At 49.6% G+C, this 11,134-nt stretch overlaps 6 protein-coding genes across 6 annotated transcripts; 1 reads left to right on the top strand and 5 right to left on the bottom strand.

Moving 5' to 3' along the window:
• Positions 1 to 78: 78 nt before the first annotated feature.
• On the bottom strand, positions 79 to 980 carry I303_107994 (uncharacterized protein; the record flags this gene model as incomplete). Its single annotated transcript, XM_018411245.1, has 3 exons — positions 79 to 279; positions 406 to 569; positions 668 to 980. 3 exons carry the CDS (start codon positions 978 to 980, stop codon positions 79 to 81), a joined length of 678 nt encoding a protein of 225 aa, XP_018259913.1.
• Positions 981 to 1,401: 421 nt separating this feature from the next.
• On the bottom strand, positions 1,402 to 2,390 carry I303_107995 (uncharacterized protein; the record flags this gene model as incomplete). Its single annotated transcript, XM_018411246.1, has 4 exons — positions 1,402 to 1,529; positions 1,644 to 1,704; positions 1,912 to 2,012; positions 2,123 to 2,390. 4 exons carry the CDS (start codon positions 2,388 to 2,390, stop codon positions 1,402 to 1,404), a joined length of 558 nt encoding a protein of 185 aa, XP_018259914.1.
• Positions 2,391 to 3,088: 698 nt separating this feature from the next.
• On the bottom strand, positions 3,089 to 4,463 carry I303_107996 (uncharacterized protein; the record flags this gene model as incomplete). The annotated part of the gene is made up of 4 exons (XM_018411247.1): positions 3,089 to 3,258; positions 3,339 to 3,399; positions 3,496 to 3,683; positions 3,788 to 4,463. The coding sequence occupies 4 exons, from the start codon at positions 4,461 to 4,463 to the stop codon at positions 3,089 to 3,091; spliced, it is 1,095 nt and encodes a 364-aa protein (XP_018259915.1).
• Positions 4,464 to 5,684: 1,221 nt separating this feature from the next.
• I303_107997 (uncharacterized protein) lies at positions 5,685 to 6,742 on the bottom strand (the record flags this gene model as incomplete). Its single annotated transcript, XM_018411248.1, has 2 exons — positions 5,685 to 5,941; positions 6,085 to 6,742. The coding sequence occupies 2 exons, from the start codon at positions 6,740 to 6,742 to the stop codon at positions 5,685 to 5,687; spliced, it is 915 nt and encodes a 304-aa protein (XP_018259916.1).
• A 1,786-nt stretch (positions 6,743 to 8,528) lies between these two features.
• Positions 8,529 to 9,555, bottom strand: I303_107998 (uncharacterized protein; the record flags this gene model as incomplete). Its single annotated transcript, XM_018411249.1, has 5 exons — positions 8,529 to 8,727; positions 8,863 to 8,973; positions 9,022 to 9,062; positions 9,127 to 9,339; positions 9,400 to 9,555. 5 exons carry the CDS (start codon positions 9,553 to 9,555, stop codon positions 8,529 to 8,531), a joined length of 720 nt encoding a protein of 239 aa, XP_018259917.1.
• A 296-nt stretch (positions 9,556 to 9,851) lies between these two features.
• I303_107999 (uncharacterized protein) lies at positions 9,852 to 10,980 on the top strand (the record flags this gene model as incomplete). Its single annotated transcript, XM_018411250.1, has 2 exons — positions 9,852 to 10,300; positions 10,431 to 10,980. 2 exons carry the CDS (start codon positions 9,852 to 9,854, stop codon positions 10,978 to 10,980), a joined length of 999 nt encoding a protein of 332 aa, XP_018259918.1.
• Positions 10,981 to 11,134: the final 154 nt, after the last annotated feature.

Raw genomic sequence — 11,134 nt, forward strand, 5'->3', positions numbered from 1 at the left:
AATATGGTACGGTATATGTTATCAAGCCATTATCATAGATGTATCACCTAGTTGTGCGGAGCCACGGCCCAACACAATTCAAGGGTGATCCTCCGCCCTTTCGAGGGATCTCAAGACATCGTTGTCAAGATGCAGGGAATCGGATCCATCATGGTTCATCCATGACAGAGCACCCGTAGCGAGATAATCCCTGAGTAAGATATCCGTCGTTCCCAGTTTCTGCTCAAACTCTAAATCTGAGCTTGTACCATGATGGGCGATACAGTAGCTAACATGTTTCTACAGTACAGTACAGCACAGTACAGTAGATCATTAATTATCAAATCAAAGATCAAATCACTGCCAAACTGTGGTACTGTGCTCCTTGGATTGGTATATCGAGAAGACGGGCTCGCCTTGACTCACTTTCAGTCGGCTACGCTCTATCAGCAAGGTCCGAATAATTCCCTTCAACGTCGTATTCTCTCTGTCTGAAATAGTCAGTCTACTTTGCAGATCCGTAATCAGGCTTGCTTGTTCTTCATCTCTGATTTTCTTCTTTTGTCGGAAGTTGGCGGAATTTCTACGTTCTAGGTAGATCCCAATCAGTGGCTCCTTAACATGATGACGACGGCGGCGACGATCCCGCTCATTTCGGGACAGTCTGACAGGTGAAAGTGGAGCTTACGCTTCTCCCTTTTATCCTTTGATGCCGAAGCCGATTCCGATGCCGTCGCCTGTGTTTGCGTCTGGCTCTGGGCCAGTTTCTGAGCGGTGTCCTCCTGTACTTGTGGTGGACCTTGATCCGAGACGAGTTGAGAGGGGCTAGTGCTTAAGGTATCGTGATACAGGTTTGTGGCTGGATATTCAAGTCTTGAATCCATTGGCGATTTGACGAAACTTCCATTCCGCACAGCCTCGTATGGTATACCAGCAGCCTGTAAGGATCCGAGGTCAAGGTTGTAATACGAAGGAAAGTCCGTGTTGAAGTCAGAGCTCATGTTTGGATTTTGTGGATGATTGTCGTTGTTACAGCCGCTCATTCTGGTTGATATGTCGTTTACATAACAGTCTTTTATATTTATATGGGCAGATATAATATGTCGAGGGTATCTCTGAGTCAATGGAATGGATGTGCACTATCTGACCTCACCACTCGACCCTTGAAAGGACGTATCTTGCTTCTTGCTTCTGAAGAAACAGAAACGCCTTCCTTCGCCGACAAAGGATGTAAGGCAACTAACTGTACGTGACTCGTCAGAAACTCGGTTGATCTCGCGCACTCGCGGATGATGGACAGGTCACCATAGCACATGATGCAGTATGATGTACTGTACAAGTAGATACGATCACCGAGTGCATCAGTTGAGTTACATAATGGTCAATAGTTCATGGTTATACAGGCAGTAACTTCCTGGAAGGCTAGAAGTGCTCTTCACCTTCGCTGGGCGTAAGACCAGCGATGAGTTGCTGCAGAATCGCCTCTTGCTCCTTCAACAACTTGTCTTTCAACGCTTCAGTTTGTCTCGTATATCTTGCAATAGCTCGATCTACACCATCATGCAATTCCTAGAATCAGCTTCCTCCCTGGTCCAAACAAACTCTTGTTGTACCCAATATCGAAATGAGATAATTATTTATATCGTGTTTACAACAACACTCACGTTGCTCTTTGCGTCTCTGCTCCTTATCTTGTTTGAATCGCTCGTGACGATTGGTTGGCCGCTGGTTGCCCCCAAATGGCGGGCGTGATGTCCTCATCAGTCTGAACAATTGAATGTGTGCAAAGAGAGACAAGAGGAGATTGGCTGGGTATTTGCAGTGTACTAGCTTACTCACCTCAGACTAAAATGCTACGAGCTCTGGATGATTTTCCACGGACGACAAAGCCCAAGCTTGGGAAGCTTCTATCTGTAGCTGATCCGCACTCACGCCACCCTCGGACATAAGGGTGCGCAGTCTCGATTGTGATGTCTCCACGGCGGTCTCCGCGGCGCGCCGTCGTTGTTTGCTGGCTTCTCGACTTTCTTTAGCTACAAGACAGCTTTGGTATCAGCGGGGTGCGACATTTGACAGGTAGGGCGGACACCGATGCCCAATAAAACCATAGTGTAGCTGGCATGGTCAAGCAGACGTAAATCACCTCTTTCTCCGTCTGAGCGAACTCGTCTCCCGTCTGACGAGCCCCTTGGTCTGCGTCTTCGTGTAGGCGATTTGCTGGATGTAGCGGCATCTGATGTCAGACCCTGAGATTCTGCATCGGAATGAGATCGATAGGCCGCTTCATCCGCTGCAGGGCTGTCTCCGAGCGAGTGGCCAAAACAGTTGGGGGCCACGCCCAGCAGGGAAGGATCGTATTGGTAATTGTGATCAGGTACTTGAGAAACTGGATTGAACTCGGTAACCTGCATTTTAGGCATCTCAGGGTTTCATTCCCCACCAGACTGAGCGGTCGTAGTGTATTGGTATGTGGACGCAAGAGGGTCGCCCGTTGATACTGTACCGTAAGCCGCATGTACAGTAGTGCGGACGTCCCCGTGGCAGCGAACGGTGGCTGTGAATATTGGTGGTAGGCGTACTGCTGATGATCGTATGGCGTCGCACCGCTCGATGGACTACCGTATAGTCCTTCCTGAACGTGATCAAATGGCAAATGATTGCCATGATACGTTGCCACCGGCGGATATCCTCCACCAGAGTTGAGGTCCGCTAATTGCTCTTCGAACCATTGATGTGGCGTCCCGGCGTACCGTCCTGCTGTATACTCCTGGTCACGATCCGACTTTGGTGTTCTGTGTATGTTGATATGTGAATGACATCAAGTGTGCGAAAGAAACTGGCGAAGCATTGTTAACTCTATCGTCAGCGACTCTTTGCAGCAGGGCAATAAGGGTGAATGACGTCGCTGGCGGACAGCGAAAACTCATGAAAGGGTGCAATGCTCTGCTGCACAACACAAGGGCTGTGCAGCAAACGAATCGCAAGCACCCTTTGGAGACCTCAAGATGAGCTTGACTCGCCCTGCATTCATGATAGATTATATGGACGAGAAACAGAGCCGATGCAGCTATGGTATGCAGTTCCTAGCCCGTCTTGCTTCATTGCCGTCTCACAGAGGAGCCCAGTAGTTGACAGCTTGTGCTTGTGAAGCAGCCGCTCTTTCTGTCGCGCCGTTGCTGGTGAACGACGCTATCATCTGTTTGAGGATTGTGTCCTGCTCCTCCAGACACTCGTCCAGGCGCTTGTCATATCTCCTGCAGTGCCGAACATAGTCGGCATCTATAGAAATGTTATTTATCAGCGCCTGACCTGAGTCGAATTTTGGATGGACCGGTGAAGAATATCAGTCTTTCGCTTACGAAATTTCTTGCCCAGCTCGGTTTGCTGTCCAGAACGCATCTCGTTGGTTCTGGAAGGTCGCTAAAACGTGCCAAACGCGTTAGCTCTAACCAATCGTATACCGCCGAATAATTTGAGCTGGACGGTTTGCAGGATGGATATGCCCATGCTACTGACGTCTTGCCACAACTGCACAAGGTCCGGATGGTCCTTCGTCGGACCAAGAGCCCAAAGCTGATCTGAGCTTAACTGTTGCCCAGCAAGCACCCCATTACTGGTCATGCTCTGGAGCACGGATTGACGACTGGCTATGGAGTCTTCCAATGTTTGGCGCTGATTTCTCTTTTTCTCCCTGTACTTGTTGTCTGCAAAACCAAGTTTCACCTCTTCAGCTGGGGAGCTCTCGAAGCAGTACTACAGGGATTGACACTCAGGTCTGATCGTCTCCGGGCACCGTAATGGGACTCACTCTTCTGAAGCGTTTCCTCTTTCGTACGTGCTCGCCTCCCTCTCGACGGACCGCGCTTTGTGACCCCGGACTTAGTGGAATGCTGCATCATCGTGTCGGCGTCAGTATTTGCACCGTGAAACTCGATCGTCGCACTGGAGGTCAAGTAGGCCGGTTCATCTGTGGAGTACGACTGGCTGCAACTTGCCGCATCATACTGCTCGCTTATTGGTAGATCGAGGTCTGATTTCGATTTCTGAATGTCGTCAATTTCACCCCAATGATAGTCATGATCGAGATCTTCGAAGGACGGTGCCGCACTGGCAAAGGACATCCACTCAAGCATAGCGTTCGTCGCGTAAGAATTGGTATTAGGGCCGAAAGGCTCTTCAATCGATTTTGAACCATACGATTTTTGGGAAGGATATGTGCCGCTCAATTCGGCGTTGTGATTTTGCTCCTGCCCACGATTGGATTCATCCGCGGTAGGTTCATGGGGCGTCTCAACATTGTAAAGGTAATGATTTTGGGCCATCGGATCGGCAAGAGGGTAAGCATTCTCGACACTCTGGCTCTCAAGGCTCATAGATGGGCCATTGTGAGAGCGCTGGCTGATTTGGAGTTCAGGCCTCAGCGCGGCATACCATTCATCCGGCGTATTCGGCCATGAGGTTCCACTTGGTTGACCTTCTTGCATGGCTTTTGTGGATGAGCTGTATGAACGAGTTGTATGGATGATGAAGCTAGAGGCTGGGGAAGATTGGCGGAGATGGCGGCTGCTTATGATGGTCCATTCGAACCTGGTCGCGACCAGTGACATGAATAATCCGCTTAGATCCTTTCTGAAGGAGTATCAAAGGGTGACGCAAACGGAAGTAGGTCAACTTCGCGTACGCACGTCACAGCGACCTGAAGCCGAGTCGATAACGAGGACGATACAGACCTTTGCCAAAGTGGCGCTTGTGAAGACTATACTCCTCAACACATCGAGCGCTTGTGTGGCAGGCAATCTGAATCATCTGGAAGTTTGCAGGTCGGCCTAATGAAACAGCGACCACTTGAGATATCGACGCTTCTACCTCGTAATTACCTGTCAGGGATCTATTGCGCATGAACCGCAAGCACGGAGAGCATAAATATGAAGCTCGAGACATTTCGGCGAAGTGATCATGACGCCTAAGGAGATGATGCGTAGATAGAGATATGCATAGTCCGCAGACGGACGAACATGTAAGTACTCTACAGCCTTTTCCAGTGAACAAGCGCTGACACCCGAGCTTTCTCTCCGTATGACACAATATTGACAACGATATTGACTTCAACGGATGTTAAAGTCACATTGCATCTCTGTCTCCAACACGCGCGGTCTATAGACATACGAATGGGCTCAGGTGCTAGCGGAGGTGCAAGGAACGTCGGAGATGATATATCTGGTCGATCTGTGAAGATTGTCAAGACATACGCTCTCACTAATTGTGCATCGCCACTATGCTCGGACTTGAACAGTATGACTGACCTAGCTTGGGATTTCGAGACAGGTATCAGCCACTGTGCTGGACTTCACTACTTTGACCGCAGAGTCTAGCTTGTAAGACCGCCGACAAGCGCTGTAATGCCCTTTCTTTCTGGATGTACGCTACATTTTCGTCTTGACGACGATCCCTCCGGTGTGTTTTGATGTCGGCGTCTGATTACAAGACGGTGAAGTATGCGGGAATAACGACAGCTGTCAGCTCTCATGCTAGGCGAGATAGTTAATTCTTCAGATGGAAGCACCAATTGGGCTATGAATGTCTGTCCAGGTCATCACGTACCCATCATGCGTTGAAAATCCTGTTCATCCTCAGGATACTCATGACGAAGGGGGAGCTGCACCAGAGTTTGATGCACATGAACCAGGATATCAGCCATGTCTTGATCACGCTTGTGATATCATGCTGATAGATTTGTCCTTCCAGGAGAAATCCCTCTTTGCTTCTCCCTGTGCTAGAGGGTGTACAGGTAAGATTCGACTTACCTCAGGGTAGACGATGACATCTGTGGGGTCGGTCTCCAAGTCTTGGGTGCTGGGATCATCTACGGATATACCTTCCTTGGATGCAACTTGGCCTCGCAATTTAGTGACATCGTCAACGAGTCGTTGAACTCTCTTCTTCGTCTGAGCTAGCCGGCTACCTGCTCAGGTCGGTTGAACAATCATCAGCAGTGCATTCTCGAAGAAGCTTCAGGAGAGAATCAGGGAAAAACAGCCCCATCAAGAAAACTGATAATGCAGCGCATCAAGAGTAGAATCGCCGGCACTCAATCTAAGCACTCACTATTTCTCCCACCACAAGACGGTCTGGACTTCTTCTGCACCCCACCTGAACTTCTGGATCGAGATCTTTCTCCACTTACTGAGCTACCCCTCCCGGCTGGCCCTCTTCCCCTTCGGCCGCTCTGGGGTGCCGCCGAGTCAGCCTCGTCGACGTTGGGTACTTGCAGGTATTCAGCATCTTCACATGGAAAGTCGCCACCTGCAACAGAGGTTGTGTACGTGTGCCAACCTTGAGGGATAGTTTGCATTGAGCTTGGAGCTGAGGTCACAGTAGGAAGTATTGAAGGGCCTGCATTGGTGTGAATGTAAGGTACATGATCGTTGATTTCTAATGAGGGCATTTCCGTGCTGTATGTAGGATAAGTAGGTTGTGGTGCACTCCCACCCAGTGCAGGATAAGCTGCAGTGTAAGCTGGATATGAAAACCCAGCCGCGTAGGGGTCAAAGTCCGAATACGCTTGTGAACCTGACATGTATGATTGACCTCCAACATCAGTGTCTTGGTAGCTTCCGTAAGGTTCGGCTGTGCTGCTATCTGGAAAAGAGTATTGTGGCTGCGTTGAATAGGAGCTGGGCGTGTAGGATTGTGGGTCTACCCAATTCTTCCAATTCTCATCATATGGCGCGTAGCCATGTTGCTGGCTGTTGCTATCCTGCATTTTGTTATAGCTTGAAGACTGGGTACACACTTCGACTGCTAGACACAGAACGCTGAACAGTAGTTCGACATATAGTCTACAATCTGCTTTCAATATATAAGCGATCTAGTGAGCTTCGTCAGAGATTCACACCTGATGCTATTCGAGCATCATGAGAAAGGATGACGAAGGAAGCACCGTAGCTGCAATTGCGTCATATGTTTGCATTGAGACCTCTACTGTACGTTCCCTTCACCGTGACATAGAGTCCAAGGGGTGGCAAAGGTGAGTCCTTCGAACGTCGTCCGCACTCTGACTAGATATCGATTCAAGTCTTTTCGGAATAGCCGCAGATGCGCTGAGACCCACCTCCGATTCCAGTGATCGTCGTGCTGTGCTAACGAGTTTGGGCGAATCCTACTTCCAACTTACAAAGGAGAGAGCGAACTTCATGTTTCGGCAAATTAGCTGCCACAACAATATCCATTGTGCTGCTTTTCAATCGTAGCGCGGTGTGCAAGCGCTCGATGAGGGCTGACAACTTACAGTATCTCAAGCCGCCACTCCATGCCCCCAACCCCCATCGACATCTCACCAATCCCCTTTGAACCGCAATTACATCTCGGCCCTGGCAAGGCTTGTCAGCAATTTAAATCGAGACGCTGTGCATCGTACAATAGCTACGCTATATATCGTTTGCCACAACAATGTCTCAAGATCCAGATCTCCCTTATTCACAAGGCTATCTAGAGCACGGGCTGACGGAGGAGCAGCGTTTTTTACAATATGGCTTTTCTTTTCAAATCTTCCGGATCAGTCGCAAGATGTCACTCAGGATTCACATGCCGCGGCGGCTACGTCTGACAGATCTACTTATGTAGCAGCAGGTCAGACTGTCCAGCCCTCAAGTCGCCCGAACGCGGAAGAGCTGATGGAAGCCCGATGTGGCAGAGTTCCCAAATCGCTTGACGATTCCGAGCAAATCGGTGAATCTGTCTCTTTTGCACACTGTAGCGATTGATTTTACTGGGACTCATCGATGGGCATCTGTTGCTAGCTTTGCACACCAGATGGCATACAGTGCTGGATACGGAGCTTCATGATCGAAACACGGGAGCTTGATCAGTTAAGGTCATTAGCAGGAAAAGTGGTAAGTGGAGTATTCTATGGCCATTCAAAAGCCCTCAGAGCGACAAGTAGGCCAAATGGGGATCGTACAATAACAAGAAATATGAACTGATCATCCCATCGTTGGGTCCCCCTCAGGATACACTGTCTGCCTCGCGATATGTCAACAAATCTCGCTGGAAGTCAGGTGAGCAGTTTCCATTGACCAAAATCCGAAGTGACTGGAGATACGGATATGACGTCCACCTTCCAATTAGGCCCGATAGGCGCTCGAGGAGCCCGACAAAGAACCAAAGCTTATCGGGATGCCCTCAATCTCGTGCAGGGCTATATCGAACAGCTTTATCAAGAAGGATATCGTTTGTCGTCGCAATCGGCCGCTCCGGAAGCTTGACATGTGATCGCCAATTGCGTCCCTCAACCCTCAGAACGACTGTGTCCCATTTTCAATTTTCAGCCATGGGTCCAGCTTGGCGGTGCACCTGACGCCTAGATTCTTAGACATGGTCTCAGCTAGGTATCCACCACCTGTTCTAGTCGCTTCTTCATGCATGGATGCGATGCCGCCCTCATGTAATGAGTTCTGCTTGGGCACGCCACATTGACTGAAAGAGTTGGGCAATCGTTTCATTAGCAGACCAGCCAAACGACTGCTATGGTTGCTGCATGTCCGAGGCGTCTAAGCCGTTGATGGATCTATCCAGCGTCTGAGTTCACCTGTCCAGTCACGGTGATCTTGATCTAAGGCCGTACCGCCAAGGTTCCGGACTTTGCCCAAGGCCTTCTCAGAATCGTCAGGTGATATTCCGCGTATGCCTGGGCCAAGGACCATCGTGTCGAATGAAGCCGAAATAGCCGAGACCGCGGTTTGCAGTACGCTATCATCGAGCATCCAGAATAAGCATGGTGCACATGTAACTGGCCGACCAGATCATAGTTTTCCAACAGTCTGCTCGGAAGATACCCATCACAAGGTACGTCTGATTCGTGGAATTGAATCAAATTGGACGTACCAGAAATCAGTAGCCAGTCCGACAATCACGACCTTTTCTATCCCCTTACTTCTCAAGTACAGACTCAAAGGCGATTGTTCAGGTAAGATCGTCTCTCCAGGATGAGCCGCGCTTCTTTTCAGTGAAGGTTCTTCGGGTCTGCCGAAATCGGTTATGTACCCCTCGAAAGCTGAATACGCTTCTAGCTTTTCGTGCGTGCCCTAAAGATCTCTCAGATATCAGCTTCCCAGACTCGATGATACATGTTCAGGCGTACATACGCACCTTTCGAGCCAATTTGACCTTGTCGCCGAGCTTCATGAGATCGAGGACTAGACGGTCTTCGATCTCCGTACCCCTCGTGCCTTGTATACAATGATTAGGCCAAAGTGTGTGTTCATATCTCATTCCTCGTGCATCTTCAAGGGTGAGCTGATCGAATGGCTTGTGCGGCGAATGGTTCGATGCGAAGGAGATATGGTTCTTCGGATGGTAGTCCTAGATGTTTGGAACAGAGTGAGCTGACATACGACATTCGTACTGAGTAGGGTAGCTCACTTGACTAGCCACGATCAGTGGCCAATCCCATTTACTGCGGTCCAGCAGATCGTGAATCACTGGTAAGATGCTCTCTCCGTCAGGAACAGCCAGCGAGCCAGAGGGTGGGAGGAAGTCGTATTGCACGTCGATGATTAGGAGGGCAGTCTTGTTCATACTGTCTGTTGTCCCGTTAGCTCCGAGACGTACGAACTTCACTTTCACGCTGACAATGACCCAACCTCAAGAGGTAGAGGTCGAAGTAGTTCGAGCCTTCTTGTCGTGACGACCTCCACTTGATGACGTTGAACGAGTCACGTGTTCAAGCGGTGCCTGTGCATCACCCACCTTCCACAATCTCGCCGCAGCTCTTAGCTATGTAAATGTTGAATGATCATTATTCAAGTCGATATTCTCTTACAACGACTGACTCATCCAACGACATCAAGAGAAGTGTTCTCTGCAGAGACAGAATGTCCGGTTCTCCCACATCTATATCCATACCACCTCCTCCAGCTCTCGATCCACCAGAAGAGCCCACCAATACCTTGGCACTGCTCTTACCGAACCAAGCACTCTTTGCACCGCCCGTCCTATCGTTGTTGAGGGACCACTATGGCTTATTTGGCGAGATCATACATTGGGCCCCAGTGAAAGGATTTGGAAGGGTCATAGTCGTCTTCGCGACTAACGAGGACGCTGAGCGTACCCAAAAAGAAGGGGATTGGTTGAAATTGGATTTGACACCTCATACGCCCAGCTCAGGTGGCGAGAGTATACCGAATCATGATGTGGAAATGGGAGGACAAATGGGAGAACAGCAGCCGAACGAGGACGATCAAGCTCAAAGTCAAGATGGAACCGAATACTTCACTCCGAAAAGCAAGAAGAAAAGACAATCGCAAATACTGAAAAGCAACGAGTGAGTTTGAGTTTGAGCTGTGACGTGACGTGACGTGAGGTGACAGAAAAGCGTCTTCTCACCTCTTTCTCTCTCTTGTTCGTTAACCCTGCTCTAAGCCTGCTGACTGATACTGTCCCTGTGCATTTAGACTGATACTCCGACTCCACTATTTACCGCCCACTCCAATAAACCCCGACCCAGCCTCATTCCACCTCGCCCCCCCTAGCCTCCCTCACAACTTCCTGATCTCCCCGCCCGGTTCTCCTCCTGTAGGATGGGAACAGATCGCCGAAGAAGGACCCAACACCTCTATCCTGGCTGAAGACCTACAACGTGCTTTAGAATCTTTACAACTCAACGGCGGGATGGGCACGAAAAGGGGCGGAAAAGAGATTATAGTAGCTGAGGGTCCGGTCACGGTACAAGTCGAAGATACCACCAAGATCCAAGATAATGAAAATGATGGTGGTGCTGACATTGAAGAAGATGGAGATAGATGGGATATGGATGTGGAAGAACGATTGGATAGTTCGGTGAATCGCAGTATATGGAATTCACCTTCTCAAGGTAATTTCACCCTCCCTCAGACGGCTGTCGGTGGACTAGGTGGATTAGGCGGACTAGGTGGATTGATTAGCGGGGGAAATACGCCAAGTGGGAAGATAAGAATAGCACCGACTGCCAGACCACCCATGTGAGATCAGCTGGTCACAAGGACGAGTTAGAAGAAAACGAAGATTCAAGGAACCCACTCAAAGCAGGACACAAACCACCGCCGCTCGAGAAAAGCTTGACCATACCTGTAACTTGCATATATTGATCCATTAGCATTGAGACTCCAGAGACCGACCA

This window comes from Kwoniella dejecticola, chromosome 10, assembly GCF_000512565.2.
Source record: "Kwoniella dejecticola CBS 10117 chromosome 10, complete sequence".
NCBI classification, from domain to species: Eukaryota; Fungi; Basidiomycota; class Tremellomycetes; order Tremellales; family Cryptococcaceae; genus Kwoniella; species Kwoniella dejecticola.